This window comes from Crinia signifera, chromosome 6 (genome assembly GCF_055691185.1).
Source record: "Crinia signifera chromosome 6, ASM5569118v1, whole genome shotgun sequence".
Lineage (NCBI taxonomy): Eukaryota > Metazoa > Chordata > Amphibia > Anura > Myobatrachidae > Crinia > Crinia signifera.
The window spans coordinates 162,220,992-162,245,008 of NC_139222.1; the positions used below are offsets into that span (position 1 = coordinate 162,220,992).

At 42.7% G+C, this 24,017-nt stretch overlaps 1 protein-coding gene across 1 annotated transcript in view; it reads left to right on the plus strand.

The window, feature by feature from the left end:
- MGAT5B (alpha-1,6-mannosylglycoprotein 6-beta-N-acetylglucosaminyltransferase B) overlaps positions 1-24,017 on the plus strand; it is a 110,939-nt gene that overhangs the window by 59,718 nt on the left and 27,204 nt on the right. The window contains exons 12-16 of the mRNA XM_083147861.1: positions 1,396-1,526; positions 4,140-4,145; positions 4,809-4,964; positions 22,008-22,154; positions 23,812-23,928. Of these exons, the coding sequence (XP_083003987.1) occupies positions 1,396-1,526; positions 4,140-4,145; positions 4,809-4,964; positions 22,008-22,154; positions 23,812-23,928 (557 nt within the window). The remainder of the gene's footprint in view (positions 1-1,395; positions 1,527-4,139; positions 4,146-4,808; positions 4,965-22,007; positions 22,155-23,811; positions 23,929-24,017) is intronic.

Genomic DNA, 24,017 nt, shown 5'->3' on the forward strand with positions numbered 1-24,017 from the left:
TTGATTGTAATCAGATATCTGGGGTACTGAGAAGTGTGAGGTAGGAGTGCAATTTTTTAAATAATATATTTGGCAGGAATTTTGGTTGTTTTAAGAGACCAGGTTTAAATAGAGCTAATGAACCTTATTCTGGTTAACTTGCAAGGCTGGGAATTTCGCAGCCTTGCGAGTCCATCAAGTGACGCCTGCACGGCCGCCTGCACCCCCCCTCGTACGTGGGATGCCCCGCAAGCATGCCAATGGATGTTTTGCATTCGTAGCTTGCGTGTGGGGAGGAAATCATTCGGTGGTCGCTGATCATCAAATAATTTCTACAGCTCTCAGACCTAAGACACCTCTGTGGCTCTTTCCCAAGTCCAAGAAAGTAACATAACCGGCTTCTGACAATCATTACACTAAACCTGGTTACACATTTGAACAATATATAGTTTGTTTTAGCAACGGACAATATATCGGTAGTTCATCAACTCGCAGTATGTCTGTGAAAGACATCATATCCGATCTTCCCTGCAGCAGAAGCAATGCTGATATTTCTTGCAGATATATCAACATACTGTATATGCAGTGTGTATGGCCCACCAACTAACCGTCCCATATGCCAGCCACATGAACCACCAAAAATGAGGTCACAGCTGGAAAAGTTTAAATTTAAAAGCCTGCCTAGTGTGTGATCTTACCTAATTTGCAGCAGCATACAGTGTACCAAGCAAATGTGTATCTGGGTGTGCCTGATTCAGAGCCTAGTAAGCAGATTAACGCCATGGTCTTCTCCAAATTTGAGGCGGGTACTGACGTGTATGACATCATCCACCCGCACCAGGCAGGCGGTGGAAGGCCTGTGTTCCCTGGAGCTGGCCCACCCTTTTTGTGGCTACCAATCACTATTCGAACACCGCGGGGAGTGATAAACTCACCTTATGCTTGCTGCGTGGGTCTGAACATTGCCACTTATGTGCATGCACAGTCCCCCGCCATCAGAGAAGGGGGCCGAATTTTGACCTGAACGAGCAGGTTCTGAATCGATGTTGCTAAGATGGAAAATTGTACCTTCTAGCTGGAATTGTTTTCAAATTTAATGAGAACTATAGTTATAATTTCATCCACCTAAATGTTTTTGTTGTCAACAACTGAGCTGTATCATTGGGCCTCTGTTATAGCAAGGGCTTGGGCTGCTGCTAATGTACCTGTCCATTCCCTAATGCTCACCTGTGTTATTGCACATCCATAGCACTGTTCTGCTTCCCTGCACTTGGCTTCCTGTTGTTCTGTTATTAATGTACTGTAGCTTTTGTTCATCCACTTTCTTTGTGTCTCCTGTAATTCCACTACATTGACTGCAACAGTGAGGTTTATATCTGCTTATAGACTTTTTCAACAATATGCCCTTGTCTGCAGCTCACACGCCAGATAATTCCTTCATGGGATTTGTGACGGACGAGCTGAATGAAACTGAGCGTCAGCAGGTAGCTCAGAACAAGGTCCGGAACATGGCAGTTGTGTATGGCAAGGAAGCAGCCATGTGGAAGGTAAATGAGGCCATCCCCAACTGCCTATGTCTTACCTACAGTATATCCATAAACATTGCAGGTGTAGAGGTAGGCAATACCTATGAATCTGCCAGGGCATAGCTTTCAGGGATATAACAAGAGAATTGTCACCATGCCCATTGATCCCAAGGAATCAAGACAATAATGGACATTTAGAATATTTACAGTGCCTCTTTATATGTGCAAGATAACCTGCATCTCACTGTAAAGTACGCAAACCTACGTTATGGTCTATGTGGACACCATTGTACGTTCAGTTTGTGCTTAGGCCTATATTTGCAATGTGCTCTGCTAAATGCCCGAGTGGAGTATACATACGTGCTCAACAAACTACATCCTTATGGCCTGGTTCTGGTTCACTGGCGAAAGCAAATTCTCTCTCTAATGGACAAAACCATGTGCGCTGCAGGGGGATGGGGGGCAGATGTAACGTGCAGAGAGATTTAGATTTGGGCGTTATTATGTTCCTGTGCAAATAAGTAAATACTGTCTGCTTTATATTTACACTGCAATAGATATCAGTTTGAAGTACAAACCCCACCCAAATCTAACTCTCTCTGCACACAGGGCTGGTGTAAGGCTTTTCAGTACTTTAGGCAAAACGTCAGCCTACTCCCCCCCCCCTCCCCCCCCTTCTATACTGCCACAATACCCACTTTGCACCCCTTTAAGGCATTCCGGAATGGAGACTCGCAAACATCGGGTGGTCCTCCCAGCCCCCTGGGAAGGTGGGCACGGCCCCTGCTTTCCCTGGAGGCCCCCAGGAGGGGACAGGAAAATACGGAAGTATGCCTCAAGGGAAAGTATAAAGGTGAGGTCTTAGAAGTTCCACAGCCTCCACCTGAATTAAGTACAATAAGGATCCTCAGACATCCTTGTTTTTTTGATAGGCTGACTTGGTGCCCCCCCCCCCCCCCACATGGTTTTGTGCATTAGAGAGAGAATTTGCTTTTGCAAGTGAACCAGAATCAGTCACATCAACTGGTGGCAGTAGGCTTGGCTCCCCCTTTTGAATATTGGACTGTGCTGCAGCCCCAACTCTGTAACTGCCACTTGCAAGGAAATCCAGAAACAGAGCATTTTGTACCTAATGGAATGGGCCATGTTGGAAGGTATGCAAATGTAAGCATGTGACAAAAGAGCTACAGTTTAGAATTTTTTTCTTTCCTACAGTATATGATCATTTAATATGGCTGTACTCTCCAATATAGTTTGCCATTGCCTACTATTCTCTTATACTATGTACCTTTGTTCCCTTATCTCCCTGGGCATGCTGAGCTGCCCTGTGGTACATTTGCTGTATGTATGATATTATGTCCTCTATACAGTATAGTGCCACTGCATACTGATAGTGATACCACATATAGCTGATGAATTAAACCCATTTTAAAATATTTATTTAAACCTTAAAATCTTAAAAGTGTAAATCCGTGTTGAAACTATGTTATCTGCTCCTATAGGGCTGTGCTCTATGGGTGCTGTAGGTGTTTCATCCAGTCCGATATTTGTGCTGCTTGGAGTCACATCTGTCCGTAGCACTTTCGTTTCCTATGATGCAGTCAATCATTTTAAAAGTTGTCTCTCATGCCTGTACCTATTCTTATTTTATCAGTACCGTTTTGTATCAAAGACTACATCTCAGTCATTTCAAAGATAGGGAAGAGGAAAGACTCTCTTTTTCTGGGGCACTCTTGTCTGGAGATTAGTAGACATAATCTCGGTTTAAACAAATTATTACATGGGTAAACAGAGGGAGAAACGCCACCTAGGAGTACTCAGGAGACGCCCCTAGTGGTAACAATAAATGCTAGTATAACACGTGAAAATAAGAGGATGGTGTAAAGATGAAGGTTATGTGTAATAAAAATTAACTTATTTCTAAATATCGTTAAAACGAGTTACTAGACAGACATATACAGTTTATACACACAAAAACATAAAACACATTCTTTGAACCACACTTGTGATTCTAATGTATGGGTGCAAACTATGCTGAGATTGTCTCAGGTTTCCTTGCTCACCAAATTGATGGCTGGGGAGAAGGTTTCTGTGCCGGGTTGATACCTTATAGACCTCTATTCAGTGTGTAAAAGTGGAGATGTTCACAAAGTTTCAAAATATTGTTACACAGAGTTCAAAAAGAGAGACACAGTGGGTGATATTTAATAGGATGAGAGATTCAGAAAGTGAGATATTTTGTGAGAAATCTCCAGTTTTTTTAAAGCGGCAATCATTTACACGGCAAAATCAAACTGATTTTGCCGTGTAAATGATTGCCGCTTTAAAAAAACCAGGAGATTTCGCACAAAATCTCTCACTTTCTGAATCTCTCATCCTATTAAATCTCACCCAGTGTCTAACATAGATTGGTGGATCGACATTTATTCACTCTATATACAGTTCATCAAAAACCTGAACCTGTGCACCGGTCTACTCCCCCATTCCCCACATCCCTATACTTAACTACATCTCAGTCATGTCTGTCTGTTTCTAAATTGTTTCCATTTAATTACAATTGACAAATAGTTGAGTTACTGATATCCTTTTTCTTTTTCCATTGGAATATCCCCTGATGATGATGATGATGCACAGTTGCAGGTATGACTTGTATATCTACACCCCCAGTTAATTCTAGTTGTTTAACCTATGCTGCAATGACCCATCTTGCATTGCTAAAAGATCTGTACATTCCTCATAGCTGTAGTGTCATATGTTCAGTGGGTGTAGGCCTGTAGAGATTTAGAAAGGAAAAGTCTGGGGAAAAGCAGATAAACCGTAACAAGGAAAAGTAAAGGAAAATGCAAAGAAAACTAAATGCAAATGTATCTCTGTTACTTATGGGTACTGTACGTGGAAAGTAATATCCAGATGGCTGCCTGCAGGGCACTAGAACCTTTTGCATTGTATGTACATGTTCCTACCTACAGACAGAATCTGATGTATCTTAGACACGACTAAGCCCCTTAGGATTTTTTAAAATGATGGTTAGTTTCTCCCGATACCACTCCTCTCAGTTCTGTGCATTACCCGTAATACCTGTATAGTATTGCAATAGCTCTGCAAAGGTGGCATTGAGTAGACATTATGCGATTAGTCCAGAATTGTATGTTCAGAAAGACTTGAGTATTGATCATCTACAGATCCAAATAAGTGGTTCTTTATTTCTACTGTTGCCTAGTGCTCACGTAATCTGTGTGTAGTGGTTACTGATATGAGCGTATTGCTTGATCTGCCAATAAATGCAATATTCTGTTTATTTAGGGAAAAGAAAAGTTTCTGGCAGTATTACACAAGCACATGGAAGTACACGGGACTGTTTATTTCGAGACCCAGAGGCCCCCTGAGGTTCCTGCATTTGTGAAAAACCATGGGTTGCTGCCTCAGCAGGATCTCCAGCAGCTGCTGAAGAAGGCCAAGGTGCTTTGGGAGAAGGGTCATTTATTTATTTATTAATTTACAGGTTTTTTTATGTAGGGCAGCAGAGTCCGTTGTGCTTTACATTTGTAGATGAAAACAAAACTGGGTGACTTGGAGGGAAGAGGGCCCTGCTGCAAGCTTACAATCTATGGGTTATAAGGAGATGAATGGGATTCTGGCAAGGGGCAAGTAGTAGGGTGTAAACAAGATATGTGTCACAAGATCAATAAGCAGTGGCACCAGTGCGCCAATTGGGAATATACACTTACACATTAACACATTAAAATCACATTAAATGAAACCGAAAAGACCACGGGACTCTCATAGTGCGTATCAGATAGAACAAATAGGCAACAAATCGAGTCACTTTATTTGCATGAATGAATAGGTGTACCAGAGATGGGCCTCTCCTAGGCCTTCAGTAGCCTTCAGTATACAGGATTACGTATCACAAATTGGGGGTATCAGGAACCAGTGTCACCTGTGGATGGCGTTGGTTCACACAGGCAAACACTGAAAACTAAGTTTTTGGATTTTGCTGAATTGCAATTTGTATCATGAAGTTGCCAACACTATATCATGAAGATAATAAACCCTGCACTATACAGCATTGAACGCTGCAGTTACCGCAACCGCCCAGAGGCAGCGAATGAAGGCTAGCCTTCGCTTGTTGCTCGCAGGGTGATTAACACCCTCCAGGCATTTGGGATTTGGGAGCGTGCTGCCGGTGTGTTTTTTTGGGGGCGTCCCCCAGAAAATGCAGATGTTCCTCGGCCATTTGGAGGGAGGGACACTGACCTCAACAGTGACCTCCTTCTCCCCATGGCTTTTGCAGCGCTGAGTAAATCCTGGCTCAGTCAGCGCTGCGAGCAGGGAAAATCATTAGATAGCGAATGATTTTTCCCCTGTGCGCATGGCTGCATTTGCATTTAAAGCCATGAACAGGGGGTGGGGGTGGGGGGGGGTTGCACTCGGCAGGTGGCAGCTTCCTGCTCGCTGGCCTCCGAACACTCGCAGCCCAGCGAACAGTTCTGAATTGGGCCCTCTATGTGGTATTGCACTTAGTGGATAAAAAACAGTTTGCAACTAGAATTAATAAATATGGACCATTAACTGAAATGTCATTGTATAATTTGTCACCGGATATTTGGCATACTGTCACGTGATTGTGGAATTTCCATAATTTTTGCTGTATTTTGACAGCTGGGATTATCAGAGTAAACAATTTGTGTTGTGTGTAATTGTGATGTTCACAACTGAGATAAAGGCAAAATTACAGGATAGAAATCTAATTGGGTTAATACTAGACAATATGCCTAAATGTAGTATTAGCAAAAAGCAAAAGTAGTTACTTTGTTCTGTATTGCAGAAATGCCATAAAGCTTCTGAGAGTTTGTTAATGAAACATTAATTTAATGTACTGCTGGTCATACATCACAGCTGTTCACTGACTTTATCACTGTCTTCTGAAAGTCTGTTCTACAATTCCCAGTATGTGTCCATATCAGTTTTACAAGCCAGGCATTCTGGAATATGCATATTCCAATAACGGATGAACATCTTATCTTTATTTGAGCTCTGTATTGACCATCCCGCATGAAGCTTTCTATAATAGAAGAACAGTCCCCAGTTCGCCGACAAGTGTCAGACTTTTGTCAGGTTTACTCAGCAATGTCATTGAGCTGTGATGTACATTGATCGATATCTCCAGATGGTCTTTTATTACATTGGTGTAAATCCCAGCTGATACAGTAAATATGTGGGTATGGAGTTTGTGCATGAACAACCTAACCTTCTAGACATGTTTGTGGGGACGATGGGCATCTACTGGTCAGAAAATACTCAAGATCAGTCAGATCTTCACTCTGTAGAAGCAATATTAGAATTAATGGTAGCATGGGTCATTGGAGGCTTCACTTTCAACAGTAGTCATTAACTATATTGTTTTCCCTGCAGTTCCAATAGTTGCATAGTTTTATTGTCATTTACCTGGTAAGGGTATGTTTTAACCTTAATAACACTAAGTACTGTATTGCAGAGCCAAAGGCTCTGAAGAGGAGCATAATAAAAGGGATGCAGTCAATTTGCCGGCGGTCGGGATCCCCGCGGTCGGAATCCCGACACTGGAATCCCGACCGCCGAAATCCCGAAACTTTCTCCCTCCGTGGGTGTCCACGACACCCATAGAGGGAGAATAAAATAGCGTGCCGAGCGTAGCGAGGCACCGGGCCCGCTGCGTGGCGAGCGCAGCGAGCCCGCATGGGGGAGCGCTCCACATCCCCCCCATGTCGGGATTTCGGCGGTCGGGATTCCAGTGTCGGGATTCCGACCGCCGGCATTACATATCGGATCCTAATAAAATAACTGACAGCTGTCATTTGTGGCAAATGTAAATGATCAATTTTCCCTCGCTGCCTCAACTAAACTTGTGTTCGAAAATTCCAGCAACTCCGTTTAAAACTAGTAACAATTGATCATGACCTAATAAGCTTGTATAACAATAGACTAGGATTGATTTTGTCATGCAAGTGATATAAATATATATAAGCAGTATATATAAGCAGTGAAACATTTCTGTTAATGTCACACAAGATAAGTCATTTCTTGTCAGCTGGGTTCTGTTTGCGCGTATTTTTATATCCTGTAATCTAGGGCTTCAGTAGTTGCATATTTTAGGTAGAAATGAGTGTGTCCGGATTTCTGAAATCTGGACGCTACTGAACAGCAGGGATCTGAACTGTGATTTGAGTGCCATTCGGCATTTCCCCCAAGCTTGGCTAGCAGAACGAGGCAAAACATCCGAACTTGATATAAGTCCCCCTCAACTGCCGCCATCTTCACTCTGGCATTGGAGAGGGTTGAGGGAAGTTGGTCTCTGTGTCTTTCAGGGGTGGCAGTGGTGGTGTCCTGTGGTGTCTTGTACAGTCCCGTGCATTCCAGTCCTGTGGTACTTTGCTGTCTAGTGCTGCTGTATAAGTCCAATGCAGTGGTGCTGTCTAGTGCTGCCATTAAGTCCAGGGGTACTGCTGTTAAGTCCGTTGGTACTGCCGTTAAATCCAGTGGTACTGCTAGTCCTTTGGTAACGCCATTACGTTCAGTGGTACTGCCATTAAGAGACTAAAGAGGGACCTGTAATGTTGGATTCTAGCAGGGAAGAATTCATAATCTGTGAGGATGTACATACTAAAGGGGGTGAGGAATCTGAGGATGAGGACAACATCTTGCTTGTGTAAAGCCGGTTTGTACAGGGAGAGATGAATTGCTTCTTTTTTTGTAGAGGCCCAAATAAACCAATAATTTCAGCCACAGTCGTGTTGCTGAAATTATTTGTTTGTTAAAGTGTTCATGTCTTATTTGTGAAACATAAGGGTGGGTGGGAGTGCCCAAGGACAACTCCATCTTGCACCTCTTTTTTTGGCATTATGTGCTCCTTGGGGCCTAGTTTTTTAAACTGCCATCCTGTCTGCCGCAGCAGTGCCACTACTAGATGGGCCACATGTTTATGCTGCCCACTTATGTCACATAGCATAGTCATTCAGCTACCTTGGTGCAACCTTTTTTGCCTAAAAACAACATTGTGAGGTGTGAGATATTCAGGATAGACTGAAAATGAATGGAAATAATGTTATTGAGGTTAATAAATGTGCGATTTTTGCAATTTTTAAGTTCTTTTTTTTTTTTTAAATACAGTTCCAAAACATGAAACACTGAAGGGTGGTGCCTTGGAACAGATCCAGATCTAAAACACTGTCAGAGATACAGTTTCAAAACACGTTTCACAAAACAATAAAAGTAGCTTGTGCACATCTCTAATTGTAGGATAGATCTACTGAGACCTAAGCTTACATAACAACATATTTGGCATTCAGTATGCACCCAAAGACAAACACACGAGACAAATACTAACTTCAGCACACTACTGTGTGCGAATGGCACAGGACCACTGCGGCAGATGATGTATATGAGCACCACAGCACTGGAGATGGAATTACCAAGCACTGGGTACTGAACCACAATGGTGTTAGTGGTATAGTCCCAGGCAGTGTCTAAATACAATAGATTACAGGCATACAAGGGACAGGACTGGACTGTGGAGCAGAGCCAGCACAGGCGGGCAGATACAGACAGGCAGGACCAGTATAAGAAAGAGCTTGCTAGTACCGGCACAGACAGTACAGTACATATATATTAAATAGCAAAGTAGAAGCTACTACCGTGTTTCCCCGATAATAAGACCTACCCCGAAAATAAGCCCTACCCTTGATTTTGGGCACTAGTCCTAAATAAGCCCTACCCCGAAAATAAGCCCTAGTAAAATTTCATTATCTGGCTTTCAGACAAAAGATTCTACACCTGCTTAACCCCCCTGATCCCCCACTCACCACCCCTAACCCCCCTCACCTCCGTTGTGTAGGTAAAAGCACAGGCTTCTTCTGAAGCCGCTTCTATTCCCATGGATGTATTGCGGTGCGGTACGTCACCGCGCACATAACGCGGCTGCAGAACGGAGCTGTGTCACAGCAAAGAAGAGCTGGACATTATTGAGACTTAAAGGAGTACTGGGGTATGTTTACCTTTATCACGGAGGACTGGGGACATGTTTATTACTGTAAGGAGGACTGGGGGCATGTTTACCGGTATAATGGAGGACTGGGGGCATGTTTGCCGATATAATGGAGGACTGGGGGCATATTTATTAAGGAGTACTGAGGTATGTTTACCTGTATCAAGAAGGACTGGGGGCATGTTTCTTGACATTTGCTGTCAATGTTCATTAAAATAAGCCCTACCCCTAAAATAAGCCCTATGGTGTTTTTTGTTTAAGAAAAAAAAATAAGACAGTGTCTTATTATCGGGGTAAACACGGTAGCAACATGGACAGACATTCAGCATGACCAGACTGTGGGGTAGTTCTGGTTGCAGACAGCCAAATGCATACCTCCCAACATGACCCTCTACTCGAGGGACAGAATGCTCTGCTCCTGGACTTCCCTCTTAATATCTGATTACCATCACATGTTTCAAACAGGTTAATTGATAAGAAAAGTGTTTTACCACAGATGATGGTAATCATACATTAAGGGGAAAGTCCAGAAACAGAGCAATATGTCCCTCCTGGAGAGGGTCATGTTGGGAGGTATGGCCAAATGGGTGAAAACACAGGTACATAAACAGAAGCTCTTAGCAGAGCCAGTATAGGCTGGAATACCCAGGATCAGACACTTCAGGGAAATAGCAAGCTAGTGCATCGCATGGTAAAGGTGCGTACACACGTACAGATTTTCTGTCTGATCTGTCTGGTGGGAACAAAAACCTGGAAATGTATGGGAGCAACTGACAATCAAAAAATTGTTCCCAAACACTTGAAAACAGACAGTGATAAGTCAGACAAATTGTTTAAATCATACTGATATAGCAAATTTATCAAAGCATAGATTTTTTTTTTTCTGTTTTCCTGCATTTGGGTGGAAATTTTTGATTGTCATATTTCCAGGATTTTGTTCCCACCAGATAGATCAGACAGAAAATCTGTACGTGTGTACGCACCTTTACACTGGCTAGTCAGGATAAGATCAGGGTTTGTCAGCACAGAGAGCTAATGTAGGGTACACACCACGACGACCCGCTCACGATGCACATCGTGAGCAGGTCGTCAGTGTCTCGTCCGACCCGCTCACGGTGATGCGGGGGGGCACGACCCGCTCACGATGTGCACCGTGAGCGGGTCCGATCTGATGGCGACCCGCACCCGGCTGTATGGTCGTTCTTCAGATCCTACCTGCAGCAGGTAGGATCTGAATAACGACCGACCGACCCGCGGGGCCTCGCATCGGATCGGGATCGGACCAGAACAGGGGAAAAAAGGGCCCAATCTACCTACAATCTACATCCAATTGGTCGGAATTGGATCTAGATTGAGGGGATCGGGCCCTAGTCGTCCTGGTGTGTACCCAGACTTAGGACAGGCTGTATAATATAGGCAGCAATATCAAATCAGAACTGCTGGAATGGACAAGCCCCCTAAATGAGTAAAGTCACTGCAGGTAAGCAGCCTGATACACAGATGAACTGCACACAGAACAAATACACGAGTCAGTCTGCATTTACACAGACCTGCCAGAGGCGGCTTGTAGCAATATTGCTGCATTGTTAGAAGGGTATTCTGATTTCACTGACATTCACACAGTGGTGAGCTCCAATGGGATTTCACTAAGCAGTTCTGTACCAGACATACAATCACCACAATTTATTTTAACATTCTTGTTCTGTATAAAGCCCTGTACACATGCATCGATTTTTCCAGATTTTCGATTCGATTTTGCTTATAGAAGCAAAATCAAATCGAATCCTAAACTAAATCGAATGGTTTTTGTGTCACTTTCAATATACATTCGATTCGATGCGAGCTCCCGTTTTCACAAAATCTAACAGAAAAATCTACTGTGCAGCCAAGGAAATATCCTATTCGATTTAGCAAATCGAATGTGTACAATGTACCATGAATGTATATCAAATTCGATTTCTAATGCAAAAGTACAGAACTAATGCCAAATCTAATGGAAAGATCTAATAGAAAATAAAATCTAACATCAAATCAAAAGCAAATCGATGTGTGTGTACAGGGCTTAAGTGTCATGGATGGTGCAATGGTTATCATTACTGCCTCACAGCGCTGAGATCATAGGTTTGAGTAGCACCATGGCCCCTACTGTGCAGAGTTTGTATATTCTCCCTGCACTTACGTGGGTTTCCTCCGGGTACTCCGGTTTCCTCCCACAATCCAAAAATATACTGGTAGGTTACTTGGCTCCCAACAAAATTATCCCTAGAATGAATGTGTGTGTGTGTACGTACATGTGGTAGGGAATATAGATTGTAAACTCCACTGGGGCAGGGACTGATGTTTAAATATTCTCTGTAAAGCTGTAAATTCTCTGTGCTGAATATGCATGCGCTCTATAAATAACTCTTAATAATAATACATTTCTAATAGTTAAAAAACAAGGAAAGGTATTTGGACTGGTGCCAATAAGTAGCTAATTACCTGCAGCTTTCAAACAGGGTTTAGTAAGAATATATACAAATATGTTATGAAAGCTCTGATAATTAGCTGTTCTTTATTTAAAAATGCGAAATCACGTTAATACCTTAAAAAAATCCATGCAAACATATTAATACACAGAGTAAGAAAAAAATATGTATATTTATAGTGGCCATGGGTGAAATCCTTATACTTTTGCTATAATGTTCTCAAAAAATAAGAAGTTGTTAATATTCAGTTATAGATCAATAACACTTACCTCCAAGATGTTGCAACAATTCGTGGACAAACGGTATCAAACTGGTTGAAGTAGCTCAGGCATGTCCGAACTGTGGCCCTCCTGATGTTGTGAAGCTACACATACCAGCATGCCTTGCCATAGTTTTAGCATTCCCTAATAGCAAAACTGTGGCAAGGCATGATGGGACTTGTAGTTTCACAACAGCTGAAGGGCCATAGTTTGGACATGCCTGACGTAGCTATTTTGTGTCCATTTATGGAAAGAAACAGGAGATTGTCACACTGATGCAGAATTTATCATATGGGATTCCACTCTGGCTTATTACATATGTGTATGTAAACGTCCTGGCTGTCAGTCCTTGTTTAAGGCAGTCCTCAGCTAAAGGATTTTATTTTGAATCCCTGAAATTTAGGGCCTGATTCAGCATGGCTCACTATGCAGCGCACATTCACTGCCTAGCGAGCCCTTAAACTCTGCCCAGTGGAACGCCTGACCCCCATCCCCCCACAGCCGAATCCCCTCAGTACCATGTGAGGGGATGTATGCGAACATGCGGCCGAAGGGGAGAGAAATAATTCGATGATCGCCAACCATGCAAATTTTTTCTCTCCCCTTCGCTAATAAAAGTCAGTCTAAACTAACTATTATTTCTGTCGGATCAACCGAAGACGGGGTGTGTGCTGACTTCATGCGTTGTCAGTCACCCGCCATGAGCATCAGTCTGCCTGCATTCCCAGGGGAACGCCCAGCGTTTTTATGGGGACGCCCCCAACATAATGCTGGGCGTTTCCCTGCTGCCACCCCCTACATGCCCCCAGCCCTCCCTCCCCGCAGCAAACGGCCAACGATTCTTTAACTTGCAGCTAGGGTTTGCACATGCACAGAAATGTGCACGCAAATCCCCGACCATTGGGGCTGGGTCAAAAATTGGATCACAATGAGTGATTCTGAATAGGCCCCATAGTCCTAATGGACTGTATCTATATATATATATATATAAACAATATTATCATTCATAATCACTGCCTTGGTGTTTAATGATGGCTACTCATTCCCATTATAGATGGTTTCCTGTACATCATATTGTGCAGTGTTCAGACAGTCGCTTCTATTTTGAGTGGGCAGTGTACTGTACCCATGGCCTATCTCTGAGGGGGGTGCATGGGAGCACCACTCCTAGGGTGCTGGTGCAGGTGCTGATGCAACGATCGGACAGCCATCTATGTCCTGCGGCGCGCTGCTGCATGCTGTGTATCCATTCAATGCCAGCTATTTGGAAGCACTGTACAGGAAGTACAAAAGCTGTTTGCTTTTCCACATTTCTCGTAATCGGTACATCTGTCAGAACAGACTTAGGTCTACATTCATTAGGTCGACCCCGGAAGGTCGACTGGCCCCAAGGTCGGCAGGGTTAAAGGTCGACATGGGTCAAGGTCGACATGACTTAATGTCGGCATGGGTTTTGGTCGACAGTCATTAGGTCGACATGAGTTTTTCACTGTTCTTTTGACCCGAATGTCGACACAGTTGACATGGACACAGTTGGAGTTGAACCGCAGCCCCTCGCTACGCTCGGCACACTATTTTATTCTCCCACCACGCCCTAGTGGATGGTAGGGCATGAAATACCGCCTATCGGCACATGTTGGCTCAAAAAACAGTGAAAAACTCATGTCGACCTATACCCATATTGACCTTTAGTCATGTCGACCTTGACCCATGTCGACCTTTAACCCTGTCGACCTTGGGGCCAGTCGACCTTCCGGGGTCGACCTAATGACTGTCGACCTAAGTGTGTTCTGACAGATGTCCGTTTCCCCATTTCTCATGTGTGTAGTAGCTTAGCTACAACATGTTGCACTGCCTGTGAGCTGATTTTATCTTTATATAAAAATAAAAAAAAATTCTTAAGTGAAAACTCTGTATAACAGTAGCTGAGTTAGCTCAGTCACTTGAGTACAGTGAGCTGTGTTCTGTTCCTTCAAATGTTTGTGATGAGTAAGCTGACGTGATAAATCCTCCATCACTTCTGAAGAAAATCAATTTAGAGGCATGTTGACATTTTATCATCTCATTTTTATAGCTGTGAAGATCCACCTTCTTTGGCCTGAGGTTTTTCTGGCTTCATGTGGATTTCATTTGTAGACTTTTTTTCCTTTTAATATGGATTTCAAATCAATAAGATTTTATATAACTTTTTCCCCAAATCAAATTCCAGCTTCCTCAGGCCAAAGATTATCTACCAGTTTACTTGTCTTGATTATGCCCTCCTGTTACCGCCTAGCATTAACTGTAGCTCTGCTGCACAGTCATTTATGTCTTTGACTATTGATATGACACTAAAAACTAGATTTACTTTTGCATGTATTATAATGTATTGAATTTGTAAAAGCTGCTGCTTAGTAAATCTAGCTCTGAGTTGTATTAAAAGACTGACCTGCATGAATTATACAGATTGATTATTTGGCCAGCTTGAGCGATTACTAAATGGCAAATATCAATTCAGTCGTAAAGCTGACGCTGGATTGGTTCCACCCTGTGTTCCATTATCTACCTGACTATCTCATTAAATAAGTTGATAATAAAATATGGGCCAGATGTACTAAGCTTGGAGAGTGATAAAATCAGCTCCTACCTGCCATGTCACAGACTGTGTTTGAAAAATGACAGGTACTGTATGAGCTGATTGGTTGGTGGTTTATCACTCTCCATTTTATCATATTTTTTTAAGGCGTAGTAAATTTCCCCCATACAGTGAAATTACATTAGATTGACTGTTGTAACAGGACTTCGGAATCTGTGTACCATGTAAAACAGATACTGATTCACTTATAGTTCTTGTGTACAATAAGGTCACAATGTAATGTTTACTATTCTTTCCTGGAAGTCTAATTTACAGTATTTCTAATTGGTCTGTGCAAATCTCCCATTTAATGAGGTTATCAGAATACAGATTACCCAGAATAAATGCCGCTGTAGGTTTCTTTAAACTTTAAAGAATAACTAGTTAGACAAAGCAGATTATTTCAAGGGACAGTAAAGTGTGTAATGCTTTTATTGAAATTGATGCCACCGTCTAACTATTTGCTTAAACTGTTTATATATTAAAACGACAAAAACAAGCTGAACATACCTAATACAGAGGCACCCAATAACATACATAAATACATAACAAAACAGAAGTGTCCAGAAATATAACCATTAATTAGTAAAACTGGACACGGGAGTGTCCAGGGAGCGACCTGGCATTTGCGCTAACTGTGACATACAGCAACCATGCTTATTGCCGGCTCGCTGACATCATCTGGGGGGCGGCGCAGAGCAGGGGTGGGGGGAGGAGGCAGCACTAAGGTAACGCTGCTGCCTCCTTCATATGATTGAACTGGAACTGGGTCACTAGACCCGCGTTACCCATTCACCCATTCTTTTTACCCGGGTTGGATTGCTGGGTTGCTGGACCCAGTATTTTTTAAAGGCCCTTTCACACCGCACAGTGACCCGAGTCAATCCGTCAATAACCCAGGTCGGAACTGGGTTATTTGTGTGGAGTGGAAGGGTAAAAATGTAAAGCAAAAATCTCAGACAATTTATAATAATATTTATTAAAAACAAATTAGGTACTTCTGTACTTTCACGGCGCCAGCATGGCGCCGCGCGTCAGAGTCCCCTTGCGGGGCTCGCTTCGCTCGCCCACGCTGCGGGCTCGGTGGCTCGCTACGCTCGCCACGCTAATTAAAGTCAACTCCATGCCAACATGGATAGTGGAGGTATGAACTATCCATGTTGGCATGGCGTTAACTTAGTTTATTTTACTTAGTTAGTGGCGAGCGTAACCCGGAAGTACGCGCGGCGCCATGCTGGCGCCGTGAAAGTAAAGAAGTACCACAAATTACAGCATAATTATTATGAGACATGTGGTGTATCTAGAATCCCAGAAGATTAAGCAGCTAATTTAGTTGTTAAAACAGATGTAGTGTTACCAATTTTTCTTTTAAACATTTATAAAAGAGTCCTCCCCAAATACCTTTAAAGATGATATACATCACAAAGGACGTCCTTACTAAGCCACTGATGCCATCTATAGGGACTTTGTCAAAGTTTATCATTGGAATCAAATACTGTTAATTAGGATAAATGTCCAGGTTATTGTGAAAGTATGAATGCTATTTATGTGGCCAGGCAAAACAAGAGTACTAAGATGGCTAAAACATTAATGCATCTACCCATGTATATCTTAAAGACATTCACAATGATTTGTGGAAAACTTGAAGATGGAGTGAATGGCATTGTGCCATTTTATACTGTTACTGATCAAAATTGTATAGGTGGATTGGGTAAAACATTTTTACATGCTAACTGAGCTTTTGACTAAAAGTAATATGAAAGCTAAGGGATGGTGGCCTAAAACAAAATACAAAGGAATGAGCATCAAAGTATCAGGGAAGCATAATAATCACCATCCAAATATACTACTTCTAGGCCCTTATTCAGATCTGATTGCTGTACAAATTTGTTCTCAAAATGGGCAAAACCACGGGCCTTATTCTAGTTCACTCTTTCTGACAAACGCCTTCTTAGCTGGAAAAACCATGTGCACTGCAGGGGGGGCAGATGTAAAATGGCAGTGTAGGAATAAAGCAGTCAGTTTTATCCCTGCACAGAAACACAATAACTCAGGAGGAGGAATTTGCCTCTAAGAGTGAACTAGAATAAGGCCCCATGTGCACTGCAGGTGAGGCAGATGTAACATGTGCAGAGAGAGTTAAATTTGGGTGGGGTGTGTTGAAACTGAAATGTAAATTGCAGTGTAAAAATAATGCAGCCAGTATTTACCCTGCACCGAAACAAAATTACTAACACAAATCTAACTCTCTATATACATGTTAAATCTGCCCCACCTGCAGTGCACGTGGTTTTGTCCATTTTGAGAACAAATTTGTACAGCGATCAGATCTGAATAAGGGCCATAATTTGGACTGATTCACAAGAAAAATCATTGGTGGGCAGAAAAACTGATACATAGAAGGCTGTATGGGCCAAGCTGTCACTAGCTGCGCATGGGATGAACAGATTACAAGTTATTGATTATAGATAAATCAGACTTTGTGGCAAGAGTATGCAACTGTCCACATGCAGATGATAATAGGGGAAGGCAGCATGCCTGAAGGTCCATCAAGTGATAGTTGAACACCCCCATTGAAGATGTTCTGCTTAATTACACTTGGTAATGTATCTTTGAAGAACTGAAAACATTAAGAAATCAATATCCAATATGCCCATAATGACATCACTCTCCTCACTGAATGTTAGAGGTAGAAACTGAAGGATAAAATCTAAGCCAAGGAGACAGGAGCCTATTAGGGTCACCCTTGCACTTGGAAGCTACATATTGTTACTGTGTAACAATGTATACAATGTGGTGTGCCTTTCAGTAGTAGGTAGACAACAACCAATAAGATTGTGTGTGTGTCAACAAATCAGTGTAATTCATTCTGTCTGATATGGAGTAAATCACTGCTTTGGAATCCATACACCTTCATTACTCTGCTTTCCAGATGCATTACTCAGACAGCAGGCTTAATAGACATTACTGCCAATAGAAGATCAACGGTTTGACTTTATGAAGCACAAGCTTAACCAAGCAACTGGAGAAGTCATCCCTGTTAGAACCTTTCTGCACAGCTTCATTTACAGCATCTCAGGCCTGGTCATATACTGTAGTTTGGAGTCAGCATTATGTTGGTGATTTTGGTTGGTGGAAGAGTCTAAGCCGCCATTTGTAAAGATGTAGAAGACTACTGAACCACTGTGACGGTTGTTAAAAAAGACAAAGGCTGTGGCTATAGATAATGGGCTGGATTGAAATTATTTCACTCAGACAGCCACTTGAGGGCACCTGAGGGCACCTGAGGGCAGAGATATTCAAATGTAGCACCATTTGGGGGTGTATGGCTGCCGGTGCCAACATTTCAGCTTGCACCCCCTGGGGGTGCAAAGAAAAACACATGGTGCAGATGCACACTCCATGTTATTAATCAATAATAGAGGTTCTTGGTAAATTAATTGGCCAAGAAATATTTGCCCACCAACCAGTTTCACGGTGACCTCATTTCAGGTGGATCCTTAATACTAAGTTTGAATCTGGCCGGCATAAGCCAGTCACCCCAGGGCAGCACACAAGTGAAAAACTAAGCTAGAAGTGTATTAATAAGAAAGAAGCAGAAGCTAGAGGTTAAAAAGTGACACAGCCTAACCTTTATTTAGCACTATTTATTTTCCACTAATATTATGGACTGGCTTATGCCAGCCTTTTATGCCGGCCTTTTTTGGGGTTCCGTGCCCCAGATTCAAAGTATTAGGGACCCACCAGAAATGAGGTCACCATGAAGCTGGTTGGTGGTCAAATATTTCTTGGCCAATTAATCCCTTGAGTGGTGGGTTTTGCTGGGGCAGGACAAACCTACCAGGGCAGGTTTGTCCTGCCCAAGCAAAACCCACCACAGACTGTAGGAAGCCCCCTCACCTCCGCTCCAGCGTTAGTAAGCCAGAGCTCCCCTGCCGCCACTGCCCCAGCCGCCTGTCAGTCATCACACAGACGGCAGGCTTGGGATGTTTTGCGGCAGCTCGGGACTACTCGGGCGCCTGAACTCTTCCGAGTCCCCCCAAGCTGCCCCGATCATCCCCGAGCCTGCTGCCTATGTCACTGTTGTAAACTGCATGGCAGCTGGCGGCTGGGGAAGAGGGGGTCAGGGGAGCTCTGGCGTACGATCGCTGGAGCAAAGGTGATGGGGGGGGGGGCCTCTAGAGGTGGTGCGCCAGTGGTGCACACCTGGACACCACTGGCGCACACCTTTTCCACATTAGTGATATGCCCGGAATTTTTCCGGGACAGTCCGCTACGTCATACCACCCAAGCGGTTAATATACCAAGAACCTCTATTATTGATTAATAATATGGTATGGCATGTGTTTTCTTTGCAGAACTACAAGTCCCAGCATGATAGCACCTCATGTATATAGGGTGTGCATTCTAAGATCCCCCCCAGGGGGGCAATTACACCCCCCTGGGGGTTGGCAAGCTAAAATGTGCAAAAAGTCACAGTTTTTGAGTCTCTCCCTAGTTTGGTCGGGTTTAGCCACTATGTTCGCCTAAATCCGACCTTAATGGGTGCGATGTGAGCAATAAAAATGGCCATTTGAATATTGCCCTGCAATTTCCTGTCACTTTACACATGAGGATCAAGTGCAAGTAATCATTTGAATATAGACCAATGTGTATGTTTCTATGTTTCAGTACTTCTTTGTAGGTATTATTGTTATAGGGCTTTGGGTTAACATTTAATCCATTCTTGCTATCTGGTACAGGAAAATAAGTTGGCATGCTTCCTCCGGGAAAACTCCTGTAGAAGCATATGCCTGTATGTGATGTTTACCTCATAAAAACAGCTGGTTGCTTGAAGATGTGACTGCTTAAATCTCTCATTTCTGAAGACTAATACATGCAGACAGAATTATTCCAAGATCTACAGTATACCAAGTAAACAGAATCTTCCACTATACTTAGTCAGTATAAGAAATTCTAGAGACGCTATTTCCAGCTAAGTAAAATATTGCACATTTGATACCATTGCCAACCACTGTAGCACTAAAACCAGTCTGTCCAGCACTCAAAACAGTGTATAGCAAAAGGTGCGGCACTCTCAACTTGAATAAACACATGTCACACAGCGTTTCAATCTGTATTAGATTGTCAACCTAATGACAATGTGCCCTCCCGGAAGTAATGTACAAACCATGAAACAGAGGCGGCACTAACAGGTTTAGATTAAAAAAATCAAAGTGTACAGATGGAGCGCCTCTCAGCCAGTGCCGGGGCTCGCCAGATTGCCCCCGCTGAAGAGATGGCGCTCCATCTGACTGCGTCCCAGTTACCGGGCAGTGGGAGACGCGAACCCTGCCCGTCTCTGCTTCTGGGTGATGGGCATGGGCAGCATCGGGTACCGGCGGTGGTGACCGGAGGTAGCTCCATTAGAAGGGGATGCGTGTGCGTCCATGGCTGGTGGTTGGCGATCCGACCGCCAGCCCCTGCAACAATGACAGGTACCACATCTGTATTTGGTCACATCAGTTGCCCGACGTTATAGGGTTCACACCTTGAAAAAAAAAGGCAACCCGCTTCGCAACATCAGACAACTGATTTACTGACTAAATACACTTTTGAATAATCTTCTTTTTTTTTTTTTTTTAAACTAATATACACACACATTTTTGGCTGAAGCACAAACTGAAAAGACTGGCACAACCTTATTGAAAAGCATAGCACAGACACCATTATTGGGCTAGGCCTGTGTTTGTTGACGGATGAACTACTATTGTAGCCTGATAAGTATCCATCTACAGCAGTGGTCAGGGAACTCGGTCCTCATTACCCACGCAGTGCATGTTTTGCAGGTCTCCTCACAGAATCACAAGTGAAATAATTAACTCCACCTGCGAACCTTATAAAATGTGTCTGTGAGTAATTAGTACACCTGTGCACCTGCTGGGTTACCAGCAAAACATGCACTGTGTGGGGTAATGAGGACCGAGTTCCCTGACCACTGATCTACAGTATTATTTTGGAACACTACTACCGACTCAGAGTCACACAAAGTTCTCGTAGTTGAGTGGGTTTTTTCGCTACTTTATATGTTATTGCATTCTGCTTTTCCCCTTGCATATTAAACCTATTCAAACTACTCATCCACCCACTGTAACTTATGTTGTGCACTAAGGTGTTTGCCTGGTACTTTCGTCTACAGGTTGAACAACATGTATATTCAGTGTGTATCTTTTTTTTTTTTTTTTCACTTTCCACATTACCCTTGTTTGTCTTATTTCCATGTATTGCTTATCTCACACCTTGTAACCTATGTAGTGCGCCCAAGATCGCTGCCTTCCTGCTACTCTCATGTACAATGCATGAATGAATCTGATAATTTTGTAAGGCTCATCTATCTCACTCTAGTTTTCTGTATCTCCCACAATATTTTTCATCTCAACCAGGTGTAATATATTCTTTCCAGTGTATCCTATTTTTGCGAAAGAACTATATACTGTAAATATAAATAAAATAATAATTTCTTGGGGGTGCAAGGTTGTCTTCATAGGTTAATCATTATATCTGTTTCCAAGGGGATAACAGGCAGTTCTTATGCTGAGCATACACTGTCAGACTGTAGACATTTTATCTGACAGCCTGAAACCAATGAGATATTGTGGCCATACACTGTGAGAATTACCTCCCATGGAGAGGAAGCATTTTCCTGTTCCAACTTCCTACCCAGAGAAGGAATAGGGGATAATATCAATCGCTCAGGCAGGGGCAGCATACACTGCCCAATGTAGTTGACTTGCTGGAAAATTCTGGCAGAGCGATTGTGGTAAGTCACCGTTACAAACTGTGAAGTTATCAGCCTGCATTGGTGAAACATTAATAATTGTATAATGTATGACTTACATTAGCCTCCTACCTAAACAGTGCTTGTCTATGGAGCTGACCCAATACATATGTATACTGTAGCTTATCATTCTTTGGAACCTGTGAAATTGATTTAGCCCAATAAACTATTGTCTACATAAAGGACAGTTTCATTTACTAGCTTTTTGATTGTTTATATCTTTCTGCATATCTATGTGATTATTATTTTTTTTGTATATACATTGCATAATTAACATATTTTCTGCAGTCAGTTTAATCCTTGGCCATTTTTTCCTATAGCTGTTTATAGGATTTGGTTTTCCCTACGAAGGCCCGGCACCCTTGGAAGCAATTGCCAATGGATGTGTGTTCCTGCAACCACGTTTCAATCCACCGCACAGTTCTCTCAACCATGAATTCTTCCGAGGCAAACCAACCTCCAGAGAGGTATGGCTGGATATCTTTTATTGGTCTGATATTTTCTCGGTCAAGAATTAATAATCATTAAGGGCCAGTTGTACTAAGCTTCAAAAAGTGGTAACTTGGAGAGTGATAAACAGACAGCCAATTGGCTCCTAACTGTCATTGTACAGGCTGGGTTTGAAAAATGACAGGTAGGAGCTGATTGGCTGGTTGTTTATCACTCTCCACTTTATGACTTTTTGAAGCTTGATATATCTGGCCCTTATATTGTTATCAATGACCTTTGTGTTATGACAGTGCTCATTACAAGTTTACTGTGGAACACTTGGTAAAGGTTTATATTGAATTAACCACAAGCAGAAAGTTATGTGTTGCACAGCAAGCCTGGGGGGATTAATCATAGCTACCTGCCAAAAAGCATAATTACCTCCATTAATTAGACAAGATCTCCCACTGAGTTCTGACGAATGGAGCTGTCTGTCACAGACTGTCAGAGAGATTCTCACAGTTGTATACTGATGTTATCTGAAAGCACTGAAGAGAGGAAACTTTAAAGATGGGAGGTGTAAAGATGTATAAAAAACATATAGCTTATATATATACCACCAGTTGTTAGTGTAGGACTTGCAGTGAAAATGGGTCCCTTGGCGATGGGCTGCAAGCTTAAATGCATTGATCAATTCATGAACTAAAACCCCATTATTTATTTAATTGATTATTTGAATGTTAAGGTGAGTTAGTTTGTTGTAGTGAGTGCTGGGCCCCCTGTGTTTGTATTTACTAGAGTGTGTTGTCACAGGCCACTGCACCCCAGTCTGGGAAGTGGGTGCTGTTTGGACCCCATTCGTAGGAATGGTGAGTGTGTTGGTTCTTCTGTATCTAAATCTATCTATCTAACAGAAGAAGGAGGAAGAGGGCACTCACCATTGAGATGATAAAATCTTAGAAGAGTCGGCTCAGCTTATCAACGTTTGATTCGTATTGAATTTCGTCAGGATACATAAACAATTTTAATCAACACGTTGCTGGTTCCCACGGCGTCGGACCACGGCGGGCGACAACCCGTCGTGATGTAATCACGCACCCCAGGGCGCACACTCATGACTCCCTGCGTCTGACGGGCTGCCTCATGATGACGTCACAACGGGTTGTCATCCGCCGTGGTCCTATGCCATGGGAACCAGCAACGTGTTGCACCGGGTGGGGATATAAGGTAAGCACTTGATTAAAATTGTTTATGTATCCTGCTGAAATTCAATATGAATGAAACGTTGATAAGCTGAGCCGACTATGAATGTTTATTTGCTATGAGTGCCACACACTGCTGCTATTGTATACCTCCCCTTTTTAGAGTGGAGTACCGGACCATCTGTGTTTATTTAAATTATATACCATATATACTCGAGTATAAGCCTACTTTTTCAGAACATTTTTTTATGCTGAAAAAGCCCCCCTCGGCTTATACTCGAGTGAGGGTCCCGCTTGAGTCAATGAGTTTTCCCAGTTTTTTTGTTGTAAAATTAGGTGCCTCGGCTTATATTTGGGTCGACTTATACTCGAGTATATACGGTATATATATGTGTGTTTGTGTCATTAACTCAGTTAGAACAGCCTGTGTGTACTACCTGTTCTCGCTAAAGATTATTGATTCGTAAAAAAGGCTCTGCAATACTTCCTACAGGTTTCATCTCAGCATCCCTACATGGAGATGACCATTGGGCGGCCACATGTCATAACAGTGGACTACAATAACACCCAGGAATTTGAGGCAGCTATAAAAACTATTATGAGGAGCAAGGTATTGTGCGGGTTAGGAAATTGTGCATTGTTGCAAGAAATTATGGAAGTTTTTGTGTTTTTTTTTTTTAAATTTGATTTGTCTTTTAA